Source organism: Garra rufa, chromosome 6 (genome assembly GCF_049309525.1).
Source record: "Garra rufa chromosome 6, GarRuf1.0, whole genome shotgun sequence".
Lineage (NCBI taxonomy): Eukaryota > Metazoa > Chordata > Actinopteri > Cypriniformes > Cyprinidae > Garra > Garra rufa.
Window position 1 is genome coordinate 14,559,378 of NC_133366.1, and position 27,329 is coordinate 14,586,706.

Genomic DNA, 27,329 nt, shown 5'->3' on the forward strand with positions numbered 1-27,329 from the left:
AAGAGATAACTCGCTAACTACCAATGGCTGGGCTTCCCAAATTGCGCTGAGCATAACTTTAGTCCCACTTAATCTCTACGGCACGTTTTCTACGAGCATCGCTACCTAAGTAGAACGTAAAGACGTTCATAAATTATCCAGAGCCTCGGACCACTCATAAACACATTACGTGCTTAAAGGGTTCCTTCTCCTTGCGTTCAATTTGTCAGAAACAAAGACACACTTAATAAATTATACATTTAGCTCATTTTTAAGTCATTGCAAACTGCAAAGCCAATTTAAACTATGCCAGTTGGTTAAAACAGCTTTTACTCCACCCATATTTATATGACAAACAGACAGTCTTAAGTAGCACGGGTATATTTGTAGCAATAGCCAATACATATGAATCAAAATGATCGATTTTTCTTTTGCCAAAAATCTATAGGATATTAAGTAAAGATCATGTTCCATTCAGACATTTTGAAAATTTCCTACCGTAAATATACCAAAACTAAATTTTTGATTAGTAATATGCATTGCTAAAAACTTCATTTGGACAACTTTAAAGGCGACTTTCTCAGTATTTTTATTTTTTTGCACCCTCAGGTTCCAGATTCTTAAGTAGTTTTATCTCGACCAAATATTGTCATATCCTACCAAAACATGCATCAATGCAAAGCCTATTTGTTTCAATGTTGGTTTTATGGTCCATTACATATATTTGTGGTATATTACATAACAAAGGGCATTTGAGTGAGAGTGTGTTAAATGTCATCCTTCTCCCCTGTGTCAGGTTTAGATTTCCATTGCAACGTCTTCATGACAATCACGTATATTTTTGAGGGCACTTCCAAGTGTACTTAGGTCTCAATGAATGGACGAAGATCTGTGAAAGACAAACATATGGACACATTTAGTACGGAGTGAGGAAAGATTGTCTTAAAAAGCAGCATTTGCAACGTTATCGCGATTCACTTACAGTTAACAAACACGTAGATGTTGTGATAAAGTAAACAAAAATAATATGGACCACAAAACCAGTCATAAGGGTCCATTTAAAAAAAAACCATGTATAAATAGGCTTTCCATTGGTGTATGGTTTGTTAGGATAGGACAATATTTGGCCGAGATACAACTATTTGAAAAAAATCTAAATATTGAGAAAATCGCCTTTAAAGTTGTTTAAGTGAAATTCTTAGCAATGAATATTACTAATCAAAATTGAAGTTTTGATATATTTTCGGTATGACATTTACAAAATATCTTTATGGAACATGATCTCTACTTAACATCCCAATGATTTTTGGCATAAAAGATAAATCGATCATTTTGACCCATATAATGTATTTTTGGTTATTGCTACAAATATACCCATGCTACTTAAGACTGGTTTTGTGGTCCAGGGTCACATATTTTTGTTTCTAGATATCTAAACGTGAGAAAAGATTGTTGAAAAGAAAACTGTCCCCTAAAATATAATATTATGTGAAAAATGTTAGCACAGTTTTCAGGTTGTATTCAGTAAACATTTAACCACGTCTGAAACGACTGAACTGCGTAACGTCTCTTGCCTCTTGGAGGGTTTGTGGATTAGCAAAAAAGACCGCGAGATTGTTAAACATGTCAACGTGTAATTGCACGATAAGGCCCGCGCAAGGAATTTATTGGCCCAGTTGCTGTTTCTATTCCCCGCTAATCTGGCGCTGCACATTCGTCCTCTGCAATCTGTCTCCGTAATCTTCCGTAGCAGAACGGCAACCAGCTTTTTTTCTGAGGAGGCAAGAAAATATGCACGGCTATGATAAACCCGATGCTAATTAGGAACATTTAGGACAGTGAGTGCAAGGGATCGCCCGTTTTACAAATCACAAAATACAAGCCCATTTTCACAATTTCACTTGGTGTAAATGTGATAAAGGTCTGTCTTGTGTGTCTGGCTATTATAGATTTATTGGTGAGATTTGCGGTTGTATTCTTTTTGCTCTGCCAGGAAACGGTGGAGGTGAATAGGGTGAGGTTTGCCAGTGTGCTGGACGGGTGCCCATGCTGGGCTCACTCGTTTTGTTTCTGAATGCAAATCCGCGTTGCTATGAACAGCAAGCAGTGTTGTGTATTGCCCTATCCTTGTGATGCGAGGGCAAAGCTTATTATTTAAAATTAGCATTTTAAATATTACGAGGGAAATGTGTATAAAAATTGTGTAAAGTGTCGCCCTAACCAAACGGCTAAAAAATAAGAACAAATGTTGTCTAGTTGTCGTTGTGTAAAATTATCGAGTTTTGTTATTCGTTCGTTTTATAAGCTTCTGTTAAAACACTGAAGTGAAACTTCGTCGACATTCTCACGGTCGTCTGCGGAGTTTGAAAAAATGAGGTCCAAAGACCTCCCTGAATCCTGCTACTTGTTGCGGGAAAGCTCCCGCGTCACGTCACTCTTCCGGTGGGTGTCATTGTAATAAGAATGAGACTTGTCGCTGACCCGGGGGTTCAGCTTTTAGGGTTGTTTAATCCTCCTCTCTCCCTGACACAAAACACTCTCTGCCACGCACTCTGCATTCATCTTAATCCCACTGACACCCCACGGAGGATACGAGCAACATTTGCTTGACGGCCCACCAGTGATTCAATTAGGTTGTCAATTTTAGTAAAAGAAAATAAGCCGGAAGGCGAAAAAAAAAATAGAATTCTTTTTAAAACGCATATTAAAAGTGTAAAAAACTAACATTTTTAATTCCATTCATGGGTTTAGAACGCAATTATTCCATATCCGGCAAATATAGTCATGAGTGGCTCGCGGGTTACCCAGGCGGATTTAATTGAAGTGGAGCGGATTTAAAGCATATGTCTGCACAATCCGGGGCTCACAGGAAAAAAACAGGGGTTGGTCCATTGAACAATGAATAATGTGGTTCGCTCTCTATTCTTCGTTTTTTCATTGGACACTCTTTATTTTGAGAGGTCTTGAACTTTGACCTCCATCTGCATCAGGACACCGCAACAACGTCACGGAAGGATTTCTAAATGAAGAAAATTACAAAAGGTTTCCTTACTGTAAAATAGCTTTAGATTAAAGTAGCTGATCACGGTTAACAAAAATAGTCAAATAAAAAGTTATTATCCTGCGATCTGAAGTTGTTTCATTTTGACAGACACAAACACGAGCTTCAAGTCTAAGTGGAGAGCTCACAAGTGTCTAAAAATTATTTAGAGACGAACACTCAATCAAGTGACATATTTTACACTGTTAATGTGTTTAATTTTCTTAAAAACGGTAAATGTCTCATCTAAATAATTTGCCAGAGTAATGTAACAATGGGAAATTCTTTCAAAATATAAACGTGAATAATAATAATAATAATAATAATAGTAAAAATAATACAAATGTCTCCTTTTAAACTAAACTGATATGATTCACAGCAAATCTCACAGAAACATTTCAGATCCCATATTGCTTATATTTTCATATTTTAGATCGCCTCAGTGCTAAAATTCGTGTTTATATGTATACCTAGATGATTAAACCTCTGCTCAAAATATTTTCCATTTTAAAATGTGTTGTTGTACACTGTTTTGTCACAATATACATAAATAAAAAAGATCAAATTTGTATGCCCTGTTTCGTTGTTTATACAGACATAAACTTTTCACATTGGAACATTAACATTGTTTCCACCTGCTTAATCGCGATTCCCATGGGATAAAATCAAAACAACACAGCAAACTAACTTTCCAGAATCAGCAAAAGCAGTGAAATTTATTCTTCTCACATCAACGCAAAACGTTTTCCTTTTTCTCCTGGCAAATCCGAATTATATTTACAGATGTGTATCAATCTTTCTCTGTAATATATTCACAATGTACAAGGAAAAATACAACAAACAAATAGGGAATAGATCAAATACAGTAACTCACGTGTTGACAAATCAAACTGGGATCGAGAAAAATCTTAGAAAACTTTAAAAACGTTGTCATTTGACTATATTTTACACTAGCACCCACTCTTTTTTATGTCTTTAACAGTACCATCTCTCTCTCTCGCTGTCTCTTTCTTTCACACACACAAACACCCACATACAAAAGACGAATTAATCCCTCGTAAAATGTGTAAAGCTCACGCATATTGTGTAATTTCGGACAAATTATTCAGACAGCATCCCCTTCAATTTAAGTATTATATTTAAATAATATCACCTTCAAATTTACAAGAACAGACATTCTGTACAAAAAAAAGGTAGTTATGCTCTAAAAGAGGTAAATATTTGGTTATTCGAGTCTGGATGCGTAGTTGCAAATCTTTTCATATGTGTGTCAGTGGAACGGTTCCGTTTACGCCCGTCGTGGAACTTTGATAGTGCTGCGGTACAGCGTGCAGTCTGCTCTGAACGGATGGGTCCCCTGCCTCCGCCGTCGGTAAATACATGCTTATCATCTCCCGCAAGTCTCCAGGACAAGGGGCTCGAGAGTGAGCTGTAACGGGAGGACTTACGCTCGGCTCCGACTTCACCAGCGAGCTCAGCGTGCCGATGGCCCCAGATGAAGCCACGCTGGAGTTTTGGTGTTGCGTGTAGGATATTCCCCCATAGCCTGACGGCGAGGCGCTCATGTAGCTCTGAGAGTTTGAGATGGGGCTGTACTGGAGAGCCGTCATTTCGTAGCGGTGCATAGGCTGGGGATTGTGTGGATGGTGGTGGTGCCCGTGGTGGTGATGCGCTCCGCTGCCCGGGTGCTGGCTGTAGGCGAGCTGCGCCTCCTGCATCATCGCGGCTGCAGCCGCGGCGGCCGCCACCTGGCCCGAGTACGCGCCGTTGGTCCAGCCGTTCATGTGCGCGTAGCTCGCCGCGGTGCTGCCGCCGTGACCCACCGGACTCTCTAACCTCTGTCCGACCCCCGCTGCCCCCATTCCCAGCCCCACGCCGCCTCCGCCACCTGATCCAGCAAGCAGGCCACCCGCCAAAGAGTACTTGTCCTTCTTGAGCAGGGTCTTGGTCTTCCTCCGGGGTCGGTACTTGTAATCCGGATGCTCCTTCATGTGCATGGCGCGCAGTCTTTTCGCCTCGTCAATGAAGGGTCGCTTCTCCGCCTCTGACATGACTTTCCACTCCGCTCCGAGGCGCTTGCTGATCTCCGAGTTGTGCATCTTTGGGTTCTCCTGAGCCATTTTTCTCCGCTGACCCCGAGACCACACCATGAACGCGTTCATGGGTCTCTTGACGCGGTCTTGGTTAACTTTGCTGCCGCTGTTGGGTCCCGTGTGGCCCGTGTTTGTGTTAGTCTGGGGTCCCGGGGAATGCAAGTCCGTTTCCATCATCATGCTATACATTCACCTGGATTTAACTTGCTCAGCTCACACACAGAAACATTCACCCGACCCCGTTCCCTGGCAGGCACACACGTGTAGCACCTCTTAATAACAAAAGAGGCCACTCGAACCGAAGAGATCGGTACAATCCAGACAGAGGATAGATAGATAGATAGATGGTAACTTTGCAGCTACTCGTCTCCCCTTTGTTTAATTCGAACTTCCTCTCGGCTGATTTTCACATCCAGTGCAGAATTGTCTTTGAGCTACTTTCAGCGGTAGGGCTTGAAAAGTTAGTGGGAGAGCGGCCATATGATGCGAGTTGACAGGGAATAAATGAGTGAGAGAGAGCCAATGGCGTTTGAGGACGGGGCCGATTTGCATATGGCTCATGGTCAGGTGACGCGCAAGGGAGAGAGCGCGCTCGCTACAGGCGCAGCTGAAGGGTTTTTCTGCAACGCGCGGAAGGTAAACAGTTGGCTACAAACCACTGCTGACAAATGTTATTTGGGATAAATGATCTCCAAATGATAATTTTCGCTGAAATAAACAATAAATCAGTCACTTTTTGCTCGAATATTTACCGATTTTTTTGTCCCTTTTGAAACGATGGAGCCTGAACATCAAAAATGTGAGCAATATTTTTTTATTGTTAAGTGTCCTATATGGTTTTCAATCAGAAAAAAAGTCTAAACAATTATATTGATAAACGGTTTCAATCATTTTAACCATAACATTTCGTAACATTTTTATCCATTAAAAAGTCCCAGGTAGGAAAGAAATAAATGTGTATATATATATAAATTCGTTCATTCTGTTTCTCAGTACCTTTTGCAGTGTTCATCACAGTTTCCAATATTTTTCACAATCCCTAAAAGTCCCTTTGAATAAATTGATGCCACAGGTGTTTTCCTGTTGTGACTGTTGCTAAGAAACAGGTGCCTCACACCTAGTGCATGTGCCATGTGTGTCCTTTTGTCATCAAGTGCAAAGTGGGGAGCAGCTAAAATTGTTAGTGTGCAAAAAAACAGGTAAATGGTGTAACCTGCCATATTCTTTCCCAACGCTGGAGTCATTTCCTAGCGCTTTTTTATAGGTGTTGGAAACGTTGACTTAATGCAATATCACAAGAAGTATAAAGTCTGAATTCATCCCAATGAATTAAATAATAAATCCACAATTGACATGTAAAATTTAATTCGACATCACTGGAAAATAAGGTGACAACATTGTCCACATTTCAGAAGACCATTTTATAAGCATAATACGCACAGAACGTTCACTGCGCTTGGTTTGATTTGACTGCCATTAAGTTTGTCAACAAAATAAAGTGCAGATAAAAAAGGCAATCGTTCTCTACATTAATTTACAGACTGTGATCGCCGTCTACTGGACGCAAACAAACGAAACCCCCCAACAGTCAAGAGTCAATCAGTAAAATAGTTATGGAAAATCTAAGAATCAAAGAACTTCAAAAACCCTGTTCAGACGTGAAAAGGTGCGTGATATTGAACGGAGGCGTTGAGGGAGTTGCAGGCGCATCGCTCGGATTTCACAGAAGACTTGCTCAGAATATCTCCATTAATTGTGAACTGAGGCGAAAAATAAATATCGCCGAGTTAATGTGTTAATCATCATACTCATCAGGGAAATTGGAAAAGGCGTTGCCATTAGTTAATTATGCATATTTGTAGGATTACACAACTGGTTTAGATACAGATTGTTTAAATCAATAGGCTAAATGAAGGACTCCAGTCAAAGTAAAATGAACTCGTGTATTAAGAGTTTAGAAAAGACTAATCTAATTATATGTAGGCTTATATATTGTTAATAAAAATATGCTAATGTGTCAATTTGTTTAAAAAACCAAAGCAAAATTGAACACAGTAGAATTTATTATTTAAATTGTTATTTTACAAGTTAATTTTTATGTAATATTGATAATGCACATCAGAGGTCCTTTTACTTGTGTAATGATTTATTTAGAAACAAGCTGGAGAACCACTGACTAAACACAATAAAGTGCAAAGAAACAGAAAACCTATGAAAAATAAAAACATAATTGAAATCACACTATAAGCTTAGTGAGCTGCAAGTTGCTTCTATCCTGATCTGAGCATCACAGCACTAAAATCCTGGCGTGTTGGTCTGTGCTCCAAAAGCTCAGTAAGTGGCGGTCCTCCGTTATGTCCCGACTGCAAAGTGAATTAGAGAGTCTCTTGAACTTGTGAGAGCGAGCAGGGTTTAAAAATGGTCAACATCTGTCAGGTGCGCCTGTTCTTGCTCTCCACCGCGTTTTAAGCATAATTGGACAGGAAGGGAGGGGGAGACTCGAGCTAGGGCTGCGTGGGGGGAGAAGGGGCTGTCTCATGCACATATTTCCAGCTTCGTTTTCAATTTTCAGACTTATTTTCGTATGATTTACACGTTGACACTGACACTCTGAGTGGAAGAGGAGGATAAAGGGATGGGAGGATGATAGGGTTATGCTCAGGAGAAGAAGCACATTTGCACATCTATGACCTTCACTGAATCAACAGTCACACGAAGTGTGTGACATCCATTTTACACAATATCTCAATATAATCTCAGTTTATTCAGGTTGTCTGGAAGATTTCCTAAATGCATGAGGCACTATCCTAGTATAAAGCTACTGGGGTCCATAATAAAGCATGGAGGAAATGTGTATTAATCTTTTGTAAATCTCAGCAGTAACAGAAGCCAAATACACTGAGGTAGATATTATATCGCAAATAGTGGGGTTACTCCATCTTTATCACATTCTTTCACATAGCCAGCTAATAAGACTAATGGTGCTAATGGATAATTGACCCTGTTCAAAAGTTTACATACGCTTGATTCCTAATACTGTTACTTGAATGATCTACAACTGATAGTGATAGTTGTTCATGAGTCCCTTATTTGTCCTGAACAGTTAAACTGCCTGCTGTTCTTTAGAAAAATCCTTCAGGTCCCGCAAACTTTGGTTTTTCAACATTTTTGTTTTGTATTTGAACCCTTTCCAACAATGACTGTATGACTTTGAAATCCATCTTTTCACACTGAGGACAACTGAGGGACTGCAACTATTACAGAAGGTTCAGAAGGTTCAAACGCTCACTCATGCCTCAGAAGGAAACACGATGCATTAAGAGCCAGGGGGTGAAAACTTTTGAACAGAATGAAGATGTTTACATTTTTCTTATTTTGCCTAAATGTCATATTTTTTATTTAGTACTGCCCTTAAGAAGCTGCAGAAGATACTTACATGTTTCCCAGAAGACAAAATAAAAAAGGGTTCAAATACACAAAAATGAAAAACCAAAGAATTAGTGGGACCTGAAGGATTTTTCTGAAGAACAGCAGGCAGTTTAACTGTTCAGGACAAACAAGGGACTCATTACTATCACTAACAAAAAAACAGTTGTGGATCATTCAGGTAGAAACACAGTATTAAGAATCAAGTGTATGTAAACTTTTGAACAGGGTCATTTTTATAAATGCAACTATTTTTTTCTCTTGTGGACTATATGTAAACTTATTTTATGTGAAATATCTTATTCAGGTCAGTACTAAATAAAAAATAACATATTTTGGCAAAATAATGAACATTTTGCAGATTCTGCAAGGTGTATGTAAACTTTTGACTTCAACTGTATATAAGTTATTTCATCATTCACACACCTTCATCTCACCTTCAAAACCAAATACAACATTTTAAGAATGTTTTAACCATTTTTGTCCTGTACAATGATAATGAACAATAAACCAACTGATTTTGACTGTATGGACAAACTATATAATATAATAAATAAATGAGATATTTTTCAAAATATCTACTTTTGCGTCCCTCAGAGTAAAGAAATGCATACAGGTTTGTAACGAAATGAGGGTGAATAAATGACAGAATTTCAATATTTGGGCGAACTGTCCCTTTAAGAGTTTAATTAATTAGTTATCATAAGCCATACATATGCTAAATGTGTTTCAGAACATGACTCTCAGGGGGAACAACAGGATAAACAATCAAGGAAAAAGATGGAAACACGTTCACACACAGTGTTGCTTACTAACTGGCCTTGAGACCAAATTAGCAGCTCATCAGAAGATCAAAGGTTGTGCAGATGAACACACACTCACACACGCAGACTATGATCACTGTATGGTTTTCCGCCTGCATGCGCACATCTCCCTGCTGTTAGCGCAGGAATCTCTAAGCCCACAGTCGTCTCCCACCACAGCCAGCTTCACAGGATCAGCTGAAGCTTCTAGAAACAACATGTTAGCGCGCCACGGGGGCTAATGGTATCAAAGGCATTCTTTTTACAGCAGATGGCTTACTTAAGCTACCCGTCACAGCTGCTGTCAGTTCTACTGTATGGGCGGAAGGTAAAATCCCAACGCCTCGACTATAGTTAATAGTTCTCCACATGGCGTCGGATACATGCCATGGTATAGCTGCATGAACGCTTTAAAGAAACCCATACAGAAAAATAATATAACATTATAAGATGATGTTCAGTGGCCTCTAAGAGAATATAATGTTTACACTTAAAAAAATAGGATCATATTAAGCACACATTTGAATCCTTAAGATATATGGCTGTTGTTTGAGATTTAAGACTGCTCTTGTAAAAGGAATCATTCAGTCTGTTGAATGTAATAAATTGAGCTTTAAAGGAATAGTTCACCCAAAAATGATTTTTTGCTGAATCCAAGAGATGTAAATGAGTTTGTTTCTTCATCACAACACAGATTTAGAGAAATTTAGCATTAAATCGCTTGCTCATCACTGTAGTGTATGGGTGCCGTTATTATTAGAGCCCAAACAGGCGATAAAAACATCACGATAATACACAAGTAATCCACACGACTCCAGTCTATCAGTTAACATCTTGTGAAGTGAAAAGATGTTTGTAAGTTTGTAATGTTTGTAAGGAACAAATCCATCATTAATCCATCAATATGCATTTTAGGTTTGGTTTAAGTTGAAAACGATTTAAAAGATGGATTTGTTTCTTATAAACATATAGCTTTTTATTTCACAAGATGTTAATTGATGGACTGGAGTCTTGTGGATTATTGTGATGTTTTTATCAGTAGTTTGGACTGTCATTCTGACGGCACCCATTCACTGCAAAGGATCCACTGGTGAGCAAATGATGCAATGCTAAATTTCTCCAAATCTGTTTAGATGAAGAAACAAACTCATCTGCATCCATAAAAACATCAGACAAGAAATTCATGGGTTATGTATTATATTCAGAGTCTTCTGAGGCCATGACCGCTTTATGGAAACATGCGGCTTGGACTTGTGTATAAATTGTGCTATAAATCCTTCGATGCTCCACCGAAGAAAGAAAAATCACAGAGTTTAAAAACAAAATAAGTGTGAATAAATGATCAGTTCCTGAACTAGTCAGCTGACTTTGTAAATAGATATTCAGTCTAGATAATAAAAGGTAATACGAAATGACTGGTTGCTAATTTTAGCCCCACAGAAAGCACAGGTAAAGCACATAAATACAAGAACACTACACAGATATTGCAACGTCTATTTAAAATAACCTTTCATACAAGTCACAGCATGTTCACAGTGAAATGTACAACTTTTCTACAAATCTAACTGTGTAGAACAATATGCACAGTTGAGGTCAAAAGTTTACATACACCTTACAGAAACTGCAAAATTCATGTTATTTTTTATTTAGTACTGACCTGAATAAGATATTTCACAAAAAAAGACATTTACATTTTGTCCACAAGAGAAAATAATAGTTGAATTTATAAAAATGACCCTGTTCAAAAGTTTACATACACTTGATTCTTAATACTGTGTTGTTACCTGAATGATCCACAGCTGGGTTTTTTTATTTTTTATTAATAGTTTATAATTCCCTTGTTTGTCCTGAACAGTTTAACTGCCTGCTGTTCTTCAGAAAAATCCTTCAGGCCCCACAAATTCTGTGGTTTTTCAGCATTTTTGTGTATTTAAACCCTTTCCAACAATGACTGTATGATTTTGAGATCCATCTTTTGACACTGAGGACAACGAAGATCAGGGTAAATTTAACTTATTTTGTCTTCTGGGAAACATTCAAGTATCTTCTATAGCTTCTGAAGGGCAGTGCTAAATGATTTTTTTTTTTTTTTTTTACATATTTAGTCAAAATAAAAAATATTTAGGAAAAATGTACACATCTTCATTCTGTTCAAAAGTTTACACCCCTTTTCCTTCTGAAGCATCAGTGAGCATATGAACCTTATGTAATAGTTGCATATGAGTCCCTCAGAGTGAAAAGATGGATCTCAAAATCATACAGTCATTGTTGGAAAGGGTTTAAATACACAAAAAAAGCTGAAAAACCAAATAATTTGTGGGACCTGAAGGGTTTTTCTGAAGAACAGCAAGCAGTTTAACTGTTCAGGACAAACAAGGGACTCATGAACAACTATCACTAAACAAAAACACAGCTGTGGATCATTCAGGTAACAACACAGTATTAAGAATCAAGCATATGTAAACTTTTGAAAGGGGTCATTTTTAAAAATTCGATAAAATACTGATCCATTCGAACAATTTCCCATTCTGCTTTATTCACCACTTTTTATTTATACCCAATGAGCATAATGAGCAGTCAGCAGATTTCACTGAGGTTATTCTCTTATACTGTATTCAACAATGTCAGCTTGCACCCAATTATGCTCAGGCCTCACATGGTTCATTAGAGGGTTATGACGGTGTCATTCCGATGGCTGTTTGACAAAGCACAAGTGTCTTCATACAGGAGTTTTGTGGCTCACGTAGTAAAATAAAGAAAGGAAAAGGCTTTTTGCTCTGCACAGTGGTTGCTATGCACCAGTGGAGAGAAAGAAAGGTATCTCTGGTTAACCACTTTGCAGCTGGGCCTTGTTAGCTGATGTACTTTTGTATTTTGTTGCCAGTGGATGGGGCTCCAAAAGGTAGATGATAAATGAAATAAGGACTTGAAGGTGAGTGAGAAAAGATCTGGACTGAATTTAAATTATTCAGTTGCATTTTGACAGAAACGGAAACAACTACACTCACAGTGCCGTTTCAATATACTGGCATTTGAATTGCAATGTGTCTGGAGGTGAGAAGTAGCAGTGTTTCTTCAGTAGCAAACATCAAAGACGCCTCAGATCAATACCCCACTTCTCACAGCCATGGCGTGTTATTACCCATAATCCCTCTGTAATCCATGTACAAGGGTCAGCCATCCTTGTCCAAATAGCTACAATCTCATTACGCCTCAAATAAAACTTTCCTATTTATCTACAGATTTCAAATGAAACTAATAAGGCTCTAATATACCCCCTCACACCCCTCCTTCTCTCCCCTCTCTCTCTGCCATTCCAAAACCCTAATTATATTTCTCCCTATCTGAAAGCAATCAGTGATTGTGTGTGCCACGGTACGAAACGTGCTGACAATACCAGCCAATGGCGCAAGTGCCAGTGCAGCTGGACTAATTAAATTAAATGTGATGCTGCCCTGCCACTGCGCCGCTCAGTGAGAGAGAAATGAGCCAGAGCAATAATGAGTACTGTAGTCGAGCAGGGAGGAGGGAGATATTGTACTGGAGACCGGACACTTGCAGTGATTTCGAGATGTGCTTGGTAAAGTACTTTAGTCATATAAGTTTTTTCAGAAATGTATAGAAATAATTTGCAGCATCATATGAACTCTGACACTATCAGTCAAAAGTTTTTGAACTGTAAGATTTTTAATGTTTTATAAAGACATTTTTTTTTTTGCTCACCAAGCCTGATCTAAAGTACAGCAAATACAGTAAAAAATGTAAAATATTTTTACTATATAAAATAATGTTTTCTATTTGAATATTTTTTTTTATATATTTTATTCTTGTGATTTCAAAGCTGAATTTTTAGCATCATTAGTCCAGTCACACAATCCTTGAGAAATCCTTTTGCTCAAAAACATTTATTATGTTGAAAACAGCCGAACAGAATTTTTCAGGTTTCTTTGATGAATAGAAAATTCAGAAGAACAGCATTTATCTGAAATAGAAATATTTTGTAACATTATAAATGTCTTTATCTTCACTTTTGATCAATTTAAAGCACCCTTTTTAAATAAAAGTATTCATTTCTAGAATTTCTTTCTTAAAAAAAAAAAATACTGACTCCAAGCTTTTGAATAGTATAGTGTATAATGTTACAAAAGCATTTTATTTCAGAAAAAATGCTAATGTTTGGATTTTTCTATTCATCAAAGAATCCTAAAAAGGTGTATTTAACTGTTTTAAATATTCATAATAATAAAAAGTGTTTTTTGAACAGCAAATCAGCATATTAAAATTATTTCTGAAGGATCATGTGGCACTGAAGACTGTAATTATGCTGAAAATGTAGCTTTGAGCACAAGAATAAATTACAATTTAAAATATTAAAACAAAAAGCAGTTATTTTAAATAGTAAAAATATTTAACAAAATTACAGCTTTTGCTGTATTTTGATCAAATAAATGCAGGCTTGGTGACCAAAAGAGAATTCTTTAAAAAAAAAAAAACATTAAAATTCTGACTGTTCAAAAAAACTTTTTACTTCAATCAGCAAAAGTTAATAGCAGTTCAACTAATATTACAATGATATACTGCTACTTCACAGTTTAAAAATATATATATTACCATTCAAACGTTTATGAAAGATTTTAAAAATAAGAATTTAATATTTTTTTATTCTTTTATTTTTTTGAGAAATTAATACTTTTTTTCAGTAAGAACACAAAATTCATCAAATGTGACAGCAAAGATATTTTTTTTAAAGATTATATTCATTAAAAAATCCTGAAAGAAATGATCACTGTAAAAATATTAAGCAGCACGACTGCTTTCAACATTGGTATTAATAATAAATGTTTTTGAGCAGGAAATCATTTCTGAAGGATCATGTGAAACTGAAGACTGGAGTAATGATGCTGAAAATTCAGCTTTGCATCACAGGAATAAATTACACTATAAATTATATTTAAATGATTTAATATTGTAAAATTTCACCATATTATTGGTATTTTTGTCGTTATTTAAATAAGTGCAGCCTTGATGAATATAAAAGACTTCCAAAAAAAATCTTACAATTTCAATCTTAATATAATTATTTTCTTGTTTCAGATTTTACCAACACCACCCTATTAATTCAAAACTATCTAAAAAACCATAATGCAGACAAAATTAAAGCAAAAAACTAAAATCAAAGCTGTTTTTCTGAGAGACCCTGCTGAGAGGAAAACACAGCTGACTATTAAACTATGGTGAAACGCAGGCGGCAGCGGAATCTGGTAAACGTGTGTAAAGCTGCTAATCTTATTTAACCCTGCCCTGTAAGCCCTGCAAATTGGACCTGACACGCTAACAACACTCGTAAAACAGTCCTTAGCCTCAAATGTCAGACCTCAGAGGGAGCCCCTGACCTCAGCTCTCCCTCTCTCTTACTTTTTTTCTCTGTATCTTTCAAGCATTTTGTACATTTGCCCAAGTCTCCCTTGCTCAAAATATCTCATCCCCTACCTGCCAGCTCTCCCTACATCTCAAGCACTTCACCCTCAGTCCTCACATGGGCCACATTAGCTGGCCGCCCTCCCTCTCTTTTCTTCCCCAGCGGCTGGAGTGGAACTTTCAGTGGACCTCTTTCTTTTCTCTTTTGGCAGAAAGGGCAGGGAGGAGACAACTAGACCCCCCGTCTGATGCTAGTTTGGGCCCTGATCGGATCCCAGCGGGGCTAAGTGTGAGCGGCTCAGCGGGACGGCCCCTCTTCAAACTCCCCACCTCTTCCTTTTCCTCTTTTAGTCTTCAGACATTGTAAATGAGGTCATCTCTCCTGGTCCATCCAGACTGATGCCCAACGGTGCTCAAAGCCAACCTCTCACTACCTGGCCTTTCCTTCCCTTTGTCTCTCTCAGAGGCTGTCCATTAGTCCTTTTAGTCTCTCTTTAGCTCTCTACTAGTGTCTCTCTCTTTTTTTTTTGATAACTGATTTTCTATGCTATCACAACTAGGTTCTGAGATGCTTCTCAGAGTGAAGAAAATCAGATGTAGAAAGCAGTCAAATTGCAGCTTGTAATAAGGGACTGTATATGTGACCCTGGACCACAAAACCAGTCATAAGTGTAAATTTGTCGAAATTGAGATTCTTACATCATCTGAAAGCTGAGTAAATAAGCTTTCTATTGATATACTGTTTGTTAAAATAGGACAATGTTCGTCTGAGATACAAGTATTTGAAAACCTGGAATCTGAGGGTGCAAAAAAATCTAAATATTGACAAAATCGCCTTACAAGTTGTCCAAATGAAGTTCTTAGCAATGCATATTACTAATCAAAAATCAAGTTTCTATATATTTATGGTAGAAAATTTACAAAATATCTTCATGGAACATGATCTTTACTTAATATGCTTGATTTTTGGCATAAAAGAAAAATTGATAATTTTGACCCATACAATGTATTTTTGGCTATTGCTACAAATATACCCATGCTACTTAAGACTGGTTTTGTGGTCCAGGGTCACATATATAGTATTTAAACTGTAATTACAAGTCTAATTTAATGCAGAAAATAATCGGTATAAAAAATGAACATGCTGAACCTTCTGAATGCACTCTTAAAAATAAAAGTCCTTTATTGACATCCATGGTTCCATGAAGAACCTTTAAGATCATGGAGTCTTATCATTACACAAAAGGTTCTCTACACAAGTATATACATATATATACAGTCAAACTAAAATTTATTCAGACACCTTCAACATTTCTCACATTATAACAGTTTATTCACTATAGCTTGGAAAATGGTAATACAATTTGACAAGAACTCAGAGTTAAACTGTTTCATAAAAAATTCATCTTCATAATGTTAGATAACTTTGATAGAAAGGCATGTAACAAAACATATGCCAAAATGTTGAATCAAATTTTTGGTCCTAAATTTGTATTGATTTTACTGGTAGTCCACTGTATGAAGAATGTTTGGGTATAATATCTGGTGTCAGAATAAATTTTGAGTATTATATCTGGTGTCTGAATAATTTTTAATTTGACTATATATATATATATATATATATATATATATATATATATATATATATATATTACATATAAACCTAAAAATTTACAAAATATATTATATTTATATATATTCTTCAATAAATATATATATATATATATATATATATATATATATATATATTCTTCAATATAAAAAACTACAAAAATATTAAAAGATATAACAACATTTATATTAATATATATATATATATATATATATATATATATATATATATACACACACACACACACAACTGAAAAGACATGATATCTCAGTACACCTCAAAAACATGATGGTTATTCATAATTCATAAGCAAAGAATTACTCCTAATGAAGGCCAAGTGTAAGCTCCACTTGCACCTGTTGCTTCAACATCTGTATTCAAAATTGGGAAACCATTAAAGTATGAAGAAACTGGCTAACATTTAAGTGTCTTCCAAAAGAATACAGCTCCTTTAAACAAAATCACATACACCCTGAAGACTGAATCTTAACAAAAAAGCAAAAACAATTCCAGCACAAATATCGTCACAACATAAACACTTCCTGTATTTCGCAACATTTGCACAAAACTGAGTCTGACACTGAGTAACTCTTCCTCTGTCATGGCTGCTGTGCACTTTTCTCCTGACATTTCTGAGAAGCCGGTTCACAATTAACCTATCCCCAGAAGAGGTCTTCAGATAAACCCCTTTTGTCCCCCCTACAACTGCCCCAGCATCCCACGACCCACCTCGGGGGAAAAAAATCCATGCCCCGTACCTGCTGCCCTTTTGAGGAGGGGGGCTGGAGGAAGGAGAGAGCTCCTTTGTCCTTCTCCCCATCTCCACTGGAGACAGAGGGGTGGGTGGGGACCTTTCGCTTCCCCCCCATCCACTCCTCATCCTCCGCTTCGTCTCAAACCGTTTCGTTCGTCCAGCCTGAAGAACCACGAGCGAGGTGGAGTAAAGCCCAGTGAGGTGCGCTCTCTCCCAGCGTGCGCGCCTGCCTCGCTCCCTTGGTCCTCGCAAACTAGGCTGGTTGAGTCCGGGCCCCAGCCTCTTTAGGCAATGGAGTGGTTTATTTAATTTGCCGCTATAATGGAGAACTCTGAATGAGCCGCCGGGGGAAAAACCGGCGAGAGAGAAGAGAGAATGCGGGGCGGGCACGAAGCAAAAGAAAAAAAGAAAGAAAGAGAGCTAGACGGGTGAAAGAAAAGAGAGAGAGAGAGAAAACAAAAGCTAAAAGCTACCACTATTTTGATTCACCCATCCCTTTTTTTTAAAAATTACTTCCAAAGTGTGATATCTATTGTATGGGGAATAATGCGGAACAATGCAAGCGGGGGTCTTGGCAATATTCAAAGGGGCTTATTCAGAGCAGGGCCGATGGCAGGCTGTACATTCAGGCCCAGAACACTCCCATACAAGCTTGTTCGGCTGCCACTATAGCCTTCATTGTGAGGGCAGTGTAAACAAAAAGGCACCCCAGAGCACGGTGGGATGTGGGAAAAAGAGAGCAGCTTTATTCCCCAGAGGTCCTGTATTATTATGGGGTTAGAACGTGTTGGTTTTGTCTGGTGTAGGTCCGACCCCTTGCAGTCACGCTGGCATCGGACTGCAAGAGTATTTAAACCGAGTTATAGGAGGGAAACTTGTCAGAGGGTTTGGGCTACTAAACTCTCAACTGTATATGGTGAAATTTGAACACATTTATGGGAAAAATTTTGATATTGGTAACAGTTAGGATCCATGTGTTAACATTAGTTAAACTAACAGTGACAAATAATTATTAATAATATGCATTAATCATTTATTAATCTAAGTTAATGCTAATTTCAACAATTACTGATAGATTATTTGAATCAAATGTTGTGTCTGTTAATGTTAATATTAATATTAATAGAGCTGAGGTAATTAACAATGAAGTCATGGAAAAGACATCCAAAATACACATTTAAAAGGATAGTTCACACAAAAAAAAATGAAAATTGTCATTGTTTACCAATGAAGTTGTGGAGAAAAAAAAAATGATCCAAAATGCACATTTAAAGTAATAGTTCTCCCCCCAAGAAATGAAATTTATTGTTTACAATGAAGTCTTTTTTAAGAGTCGTAGAGAAAAGAAAACATCCAAAATGCACATTGACAGAGATAGTTCACCCAATAAAAAATAAAATTGCCATTGTTTACCAATGAATTCTTTTTTAAGAGTTATTGAAGACAAAAAACATCCGAAACATCAAAGATTTAAATTATCATCGTTTACAATAAAAAAAAAAAATTTAATTGTGGAGGGAAAAAAAATCAGAAATGCACATTTACAGGGATAGTTTACCCAAAAAAAAGAAAATTGTCATTGTTTACAATTAAGTCTTTTTTTAAAGTTTTAGAGAAAAACAAAAAAACAAAAAACAAATTCACATTTAAAGGGATAGTTCACCCAAATTTTTACAATAAAGCATTTTTTTTTCGTGGAGTCGTGGAGGAAAAAAACAACCAAACTGCCATCATGTCATAATGTACTCTACCTCATCAATTTGTCCAAAACTGGGTTTCTTTCTACTGAACTCAAAATAAAATATTCTGAAGAATGTTGATAACCATTGACGGCCATTTACTTCCATGGCATGGACAAAATACAATGGATATCATTGGCTATTGCCAACTGTTTGGTTACCAACTTTCTAATTCTGTCTAAATCTAATTTTGTGCTCAATAGAAACTTGGTGAACTATATTTGATAACATTTTATCTCTTTGTGTTTGTGATCATTTATAGCAGTTTCTCAGAAGACGTTTTCACCCTCATGCACTGAGACAGAAATCTGTACTTCAGTGGCAGTTACTTAAATTTCCATTTTTATCTTTAACAATATTCTATAACAGAGGGGTTTGTTCTTAAACCATTTGGCTGGTTTGGACTATTGACAGTATTTTCTGATTCATATAGCGATTTTAAGAAAAAGAGATTTCCAAAATGCCCTCTGTAAAAACCTTAAAGGATAACTATTGCCAAAATGCAACCTGGGCTGTTTTTTTTTTTTACTGTAAACGAATCAAACTTATATCTAAAAGCATAATTACGACAAACGAGCCATTTTTGAGACTGACCGTGATTTCGTGTTGTGGTCAATGGCCGGCGAATTGGAGTTCTAGGGGCATAAATTTGAGTGCATCAAAATCGATATTTTTACAACACTAAGAAGGCTCGACACACCATGAAACTTTACTCGAAGTATCGCCTGGGTCTCTACACATGAACTCGAGCATTGAGAACATTGTTTGTGTACACAGAGTTTACTAAAAAGAAAGTTTTTGAACAACTCACTTACACTGTTTGAGTTTCCGCTCGCGGCCGTCTTGCCACTCAAGAAGTGATCTCCGAATGCGAATGAATGGACTCCATAGGATGAAATATTAGGCTTATATGAGGCTCTTTTTACAACTAGAAGGTTAATATTTTTTTCACTTGCGACAAAACAACGAATTAGCCGTGCATTTATATGGAAATATGCTTTAGGAGCTATCCATCCTCGCACTCGGAGATTGACACATCTTGACTGGCAAGACGGCCGCGAGCGGAAACTCAAACAGTGAAAGTGAGTTGTTCAAAAACATTCTTTTTAGTAAACTCTGTGTACACAAACAATGTTCTCAATGCTGGAGTTCATGTGTAGAGACCCAGGCGATACTTCGAGCAAAGTGTCATGGTGTGTCGAGCCTTCTTAGTGTTGTAAAAATATCAATTTTGATGCGCTCAAAGTTATGCCCTTAGTATTCCCATTCACCGGCCATTGACCACAAAACGAAATCACGGTCAATCTCAAAAACGGCTCGTTTGTCGTAATTATGCTTTTAGATATAAGTTTGTCTCATTTACAGTAGAAAAAAACAGCCCAGGTTGCATTTTGGCAATAGTTATCCTTTAACTTTTAACATGTCAACTAAACGAAACAAGAATGTTCACTTTCCTGTGTATGCAAATTTGTGCACATTTATTATATAATGCCTAATTTGCATAACCAAACATAACATTTACTATTAATATAAAACATCTGAAAAAAAAAACTTTTTTTTTTTTTTTACCTATTTACGTGTCATGTCTTAACTGAATAAATATTGTAAACAAATTCATTGTTCATTGTTAGTTAGTGGATTATTTGACAATAACTAATGTGGCTTTATTATAAAGTGTTACCAACCTTAATCAAATGGAGAGGAATGACTAAAGTTCAAAAGGAAGTCAAAGGAAGATTCATAATTGTAACAGTCAGACAGTTGGAGTTTTGTGCAGCCTGAAAGGCTGGAGCTCCTGATTGCAGCCTGTTTCCACAGATAGACTCTTCTCCCATTCACGTGGACTGACACACACGGCTCTCTGAGACATCACCGAGACTGTGTGTCTCATTCATGCGACTCCACCTGAGAGACGTGCTCGGTGTTTACACAAGATTATATTCCCCGTGCTCAACACATATACAAACACACACACGGCAGCCGAGGCGAGGGCTAAACAAACAGCCCCTATGCACATAGAGAAGCAGACATATCATTATGCCACATAATAGAGACGGGCCTTGAATATCAGAAGTCTGTCTGTCTGGGATGTCAATCAAAACACCTTACACAAGAGCCCAATGTTTACATGCACTCTATAGCGCCTGTTAAGATAGAGAGATCATATATATATATATATATATATATATATATATATATATATATATATACACTTATCTATTTATAAGGAATTATATATTAAAAGATCCAAATTCTGATTAAAAAAGGTGCATCACATGACCACAAAGAAAACAATGTTTTGGGGAAATTGCTAAAATAGTGAAACAAGACAAATTAAAAGGGAAATTGTTTAATTGCCACTTCAATATTCTGATTTGGTGCTCAAGAAACATTTCCTATTATTGTCAATGTTGAAAAAGTTTTTGCTGCTTAATGTTCTTGTGAAAACTATACAATAACATTCAAAAGATATGATACTATGAAGACATTTGCGTATCAACAAAGCAGTAAACTGATCAAAAGTGGCAGTAAATATCAGTAAATATTCATAATATTACAAAACATTTCTATTTCAAATAAGTATTTTTTTTAACTATATTCATCAAAGAATCTTAAAAAAAACATTAGTTTCCACATGCTATTAGCACCAAAACTGTATATAACATTCATGATGTGTTTTTGTTTCTGTTCATGTTTTTTAAGCAGCAACTTAGCATATTAAAATAATTTCTGATGGATCATGTGACAGTGAAGACTGAAGTAATAATACTGAAAATTCAGGTTTGAAATCACAGGGATAAACTACATTTTAAAATATATTTAAATAGAAAATCGTTATTTTAAATAGTAAAAATATTTCAAAATTGTACTGTTTTTGCTGTACTTTGGATCAAATATATGCAGGCTTGGTGAGCAAAACAGATGTTTAAAAACTGTTGAACAGTCGTGTATACATTAACTGAAAATATATAAAACATAGAGCTTGTTAACAAATCATATTTCTGTGCATTGCCTTTACACAACAGGATGCTCATTCTGCTGAAAAAAAGACTAAACAGTGCCAAAGAATAGCCAGGATGTTTTCCTCCTACAGAATGGATTACGCAGGCAGTTCTATACAGGTTTCCAGCAGGCATTAGAACCAGAGCCTGCTCTCCAATAAAGAGAACAAAACATAGCGTGTGTCACAGTGCTGTCACAGCAGACAGAAAGACAAACAGACAGAGACTGAGAGAAAGTTCTTTGTCGTTCATCAGAATAGAGTTCAGCACTGAAAAAATGGAAAGACTGGTATTTACCTGTGAGTTAAAAATAAAAAAACCTATCTGTCAACTCAAGTTGACATGCTCTCACCCTGGATTATACTGGACAACTGTCAAGCCAAAGACGTTTTGTTCAGTTTTATAAATTATTGTAAGTCAACAAAACATGTCATGGACATTACAACGGCAACATTGCCAAGGATGTGTCTGTTTTTTTGTGTCAAACTGTTAAACTGCTGTGAAAAGTTCAATTAAAATTTTCACAAAAGTTATTTGTTTCCTGCATTCATATCTGGCGACTGCCACAAATATTGTCTGTCAGAATTGAATTTCTATGATTCTCATTGCCTCGCTTCGACAAAACAATTTCAGCTCGTGTTTTTTTTTTTTTTTTTTGTAAAGTTGGGTCAGAATAATGCTGTTTCATCCTGTGATTTTTAAGCACTGCTTAATTAGTCCTCCTTCCCTGCTGCTCCTTGCTCGCAGTTAATTAACTTGAAGGCGCGAGTAATTAGCTGGAGACGCTGAGTGATTCACGTGCTGTCCCTCCTATTAAACACCTCGCGAGAGCAGAACAAGCACAGACTACAGCGTGAGATGTCGAATATACAGACTCATTTCATTGAGGAGAAACAGAATTTGCAATAATACACTGCATAACAATGCTACAAGAACAACAAAACATTGGTCTTGTTGACTATCGTCTAACGTCCCGCAGAGTTGAGCTCTAACTTGCTCACACACAAACTCTTTAAAATAAAGGTTCTTTTTGGCACCAATAGTTCCATGAAGAACCTCGAACATCCATGATCCTTTCAAATGCAGAAAAGGTTCTTTATAGCTGAAAAAGTTTCTTTAGATTTTTAAAATGTTCTTCAAAATGGTTCTTTTAAAAACTGTTCACTAAAAGGTTTGTTGGGGAACCAAAAATGGTTCTTCTATGGCATTACTGCAAAAACACCCTTTTTGAACCTTTATTTTTAAGAGTGGACGTCACACTCATAGCTATTTTATCTATTGCCTAATTGTGGCTATTTGAACTGGTGGCTAATTTGTATGAATTTGTTGAATTGATTCAATTTACTGAATTAGGCCAGTATCTGAATATGCATACTTCCTATATAGTGGGTACAAAACAGTATATGAAAGAATAGTATGTCCAAATTTACAGTATTCGTAAAACAGTAAACAAAAAGTACATGGATGACCTACTACTTATGGCGATTTGACCAATCATAACACTGAATCTGCCATTTTGTCCAACAAACAAACCAGTATTTTAATGTCGGTGGACTTGAACTTGAAAAATTGTGCTATAACTAGTAAAAAGGAAGAGATGATCGCTTCGCATGCTGCTTGAACTGAGGCACTACAGCAATCTGTCAACACATTAAAGAGTCACAAAACAGTATTTAGTGGTTCAAGCTCATAGCACTAAAACCCTATTGTAATTGTTAGAATGGCCAAGGATAAGCAATCTCCACATAAAACTGATCAGGCAGACTAAACCTTAAGCCGTAGAGACTTGAAACTTGGAGGGATGGTAGTACTCACTCCGAAAATGTTCGGATATTTTGCATTTTTCGAAAAAACTACTTTTGCAAACTAGTTCTTGATTTTTCACCCGATCGGAACCAAACCAGTGCAGGAAGATTCCCTGGAGAGTGAATATCAATGATTATAAATTGCAAAATTATATATTGCAAAAGGACGCCAAAACATTCGAAAGGGGCCAGGGCTGCCTTTACTAAAGCGGCTATAACTTATAACGAAATGAGATATCTTCACCCAAATCACAACGTATATGTAAGAACTGAATCTAAGGTCACATGAAAAAAGTTGCAGAGCTTGGCCATTCGATGGCATTATAGAAGGGAAAAAACATGAAAAATGGCCAAAACTATGCAAAAATTTGTCCTATCAATGTGAAAATGGGTATGATCGCTCTTGGTCCAAAGTGCTACAAGTGGCTATGAGGACATTCGCGTATCTCAAAAAACCTGGCCGCCATAGGCCGATGAACTTTGAGCACCTATTAGACAAGGTTGTCGAAACGAAAGGTCGGAACGAAATACCCAATAAGCTATAAAGCCTAAATGAAAACTCAAAACTTTACGAAACGTAGTGAGCACATGCGACAGGTGATTCTAAACAAGTATGCAAACCTTTAGGGAGATCGTACCACAGCTGACACTATAACAGTTAAAGAGGATTCAAAAACACTATGTCTATTGTAAATTACCTCAAATTGAAACAGAAAAACAAACAGAAAATGTTCATACGTTAATGAATTCACCAGATCTTCCCATCGTACGATCAATCTCCTCATTCTGAACAACTTTGACTCTAGGACCACTGCTGTCAATCAAGTTGTTCTTTAAATATTTGACATTATTTAAAAAAACTACTATTGCAAATTTCTCCAATCCAACCACAGTTGGTAAATAAACTCATGTTAATAAACTTGATATTTCTAGGATAAATGACATTCAATTGCAAAAAAAAAACTATTTAATCAGTGATTTAGCTGGTTACAGCCTTGTTAACAGTGTCTTTTTCCTTATTTGCTTAAATGCCTAAAACCAGTGACAATCGCTGTTTGCAGCTATATTTATTATTGTTTAGATTTATTTTAAAAAAGACAAAATTTGAAAGTTGAGGTTGTACTTAAAGTAACCTGCTCTGTCTTGTTTGTCTGTGTGTTGTCAGTTTTGTCTTTGCTTTGCAATATATTTTTCACTGTGTGAGAACATGATATGTGGCATAAAAGGAAAGCAGTAACGAAAGGGGGTGTTTTAACAGTCATTAAGTAATTACAAAAGTAAAAGAGTATTTCCGATCTGAGGACCTTGGTTCAGGATTGAACAAACCTGCTTAAACATATTTGGACCACCATATTTCCTGTCTAACAAATAGTCAGTGGTTTTATTAGATGATATACATGTACATACAACTTGCAGAGCAGGGATATAGAGTATGTGTGAGACAGACACTGTTTGTGTGTAAGAGAGATAATGCTGAGAGAATGGGGTCGTAATGGGGTCTCTATTCTCAGTCTTTCAAGGTAAAACTATGCTGTTATGGCATCAGAGGGTGAAGAGGAAGCAAAGGCTATAATCACTACAATTACCCAGCGCTCTCACCTAGACCAGCACTTCTCAGCTCTCACTTAAATACAGTCACTCTCTCTCTCTGTCTTGTCATATTGAAACACTCTTTACACACAATTTCGAACTAAAAGGTGCCAGTTTCCCAGGTTTAAATCATGTGGAATTGGCATTTAGCAAAATAGAGGTTGTCTCGCTTAAAACGACCAGCGGAAATTGATAATGGGGAAGTGATATAAGAAACAAAGAGTTAAAAAAAAGACTTGCTGCACCATAACATCCCTCTGACACTTATGTGTCAAAAAAGGACACATGTAACAGTGTAGATGATATTTATTAAAATCATAAATGAATGCTGTCATGCTAAAGCCCACCGTTACACCTAACCCTAACTATACTGAACATGCTGATCAGTAAATGTGTTCTTGATAGGCCAGGAAGAGAACAACAGTTCCACTACAGTCAGTGTGCCAGCCAATGGTCCAACACCACAGCCAATTTCAATTATACAGCTATTAAATATTCGTTAAGCACTGTATTTCCACTCCAACTCTCAGAGTTGAAATGTGACAGGAATGGGGTAAAATTATAGAAAAAATTATAGAGTCTCTGATGAAGCAAAAACTGTCACACACAGTGGTCATACACAGATGGAGTGTTACAATCTAAAAACACAGACAGTGATTACTTGAGCAGACAGTCACATCGATCTTCAGTCTGCTGGTATTTCTGGAAGATTTCATCGCATTTGGAGGAAAAGCAGACAGTTTGATGGGTAAATGACAGATGATGTTTGGATTGAGTTTGACATGTTTTCATGGAGATGTTTGTGTGCAAAATATAAATGACTGGATCATATGAGCTCTGCTGAAGTTCAAGAGCAATAGAAGATGCTTTATGAATTTAAACCAACTAAGTAAATAAGTATACTTTTTTTGTAAATATTATTTTAATTAAGGTAGACAAATAATTAATTAATAAAAACTCATCAAAGAAATGTATTTTTTTTAAGGGATAGTTTACCCAAAAATAAAAATTTTGTCAATTACTCACCCTCATGTCGTTCCAAACCCGTACGACCTTCGATTATCTTCAGAAAACAAATTAAGATATTTTTGATGATTTGAGAGATTTCTGACCCTGATTGACAGCAATGCAACTGACACAGTGGTTCAACCGTAATGTTATGAAGCTACGAGAACACTTTTTGTGCACAAAGAAAACAAAAATAATGACTTTATTCAACAATTTCTTTCCTTTTGTGTTAATCTTGGACACACGCATGAGTCGTGGTGCTCTTGTAGAGGGAGGAAAATGTTAAATAAAGTTCTTATTGTTTTCTTTGTGGACAAAAAGTATTCATAAAATTACGGTTGAACCACTGATGTCACATGGACAATTTAACAATGTCCTTGGCATTGAACGTGTCAGTTGCATTGCTGTCTGTGCAGGGTCAGAAAGCTCTCGGATTTCAACCGAAGATGTTCCAAAGATGAACCAAGAAGGTCTTACAGGTTTGGAACTACAAGAGGGTGAGTAATTAATGACAGAATTTTCATTTTTGGTTGAACTATCCCTTTAACACAACTACCCGTATTTGGTATTTTATTGTAAATATGTGACCCTGGACCACAAAACCAGTCATAAGGTTAAATTTGACAAAACTGAGATTTATACATCATATGAAAGCTCAATAAATAAGCTTTCTATTGATGTATGGTTTGTTAGGATAGGATAATATTTGACTGAGATACATCTATTTGAAATCAGAAATCTGAGGATGCAAAAAAATCAAAAAGACTGAGAAAATCACCTTTAAAGTTGTCCAAATTAGGTTCTTAACAATGCATATTACAAATCAAAAATTACATTTTGATATGTTTACAGTAGGAATTTTACAAAAAATCTTCATGGAACATGAACTTTACTTAATTTCTTAATGATTTTTGGCATAAAAGAAAAATCAAAAATTTTGACCCATGCAATGTATTTTTGGCTATTGCTACAAATATAACCCAGCGACTTAAGACTGGTTTTGTGGTCCAGGGTCACATACATGAAGTAAATCATATGCTGTTTTTCTAATCACTTGGGT

General features: G+C 36.5%; 1 protein-coding gene and 1 long non-coding RNA gene across 2 annotated transcripts; both read right to left on the reverse strand.

Moving 5' to 3' along the window:
• Positions 1–344: 344 nt before the first annotated feature.
• Positions 345–17,465, reverse strand: LOC141337526 (uncharacterized). The gene is made up of 2 exons (XR_012355767.1): positions 17,130–17,465; positions 345–868 (listed from the first exon to the last, which is right to left on the reverse strand). It is a non-coding gene; the product is annotated as an uncharacterized lncRNA (long non-coding RNA).
• sox1b (SRY-box transcription factor 1b) lies at positions 3,362–5,744 on the reverse strand. Its single transcript, XM_073842007.1, has one exon. It carries the CDS (start codon positions 5,299–5,301, stop codon positions 4,279–4,281), a length of 1,023 nt encoding a protein of 340 aa, XP_073698108.1. The 5' UTR covers positions 5,302–5,744; the 3' UTR covers positions 3,362–4,278.
• Positions 17,466–27,329: the final 9,864 nt, after the last annotated feature.

Bases quoted from the DNA above. Each gene is read 5' to 3' on its own strand.
- sox1b (XM_073842007.1), bottom strand. From the start codon at position 5,301: ATGTATAGCATGATGATGGAAACGGACTTGCATTCCCCGGGACCCCAG.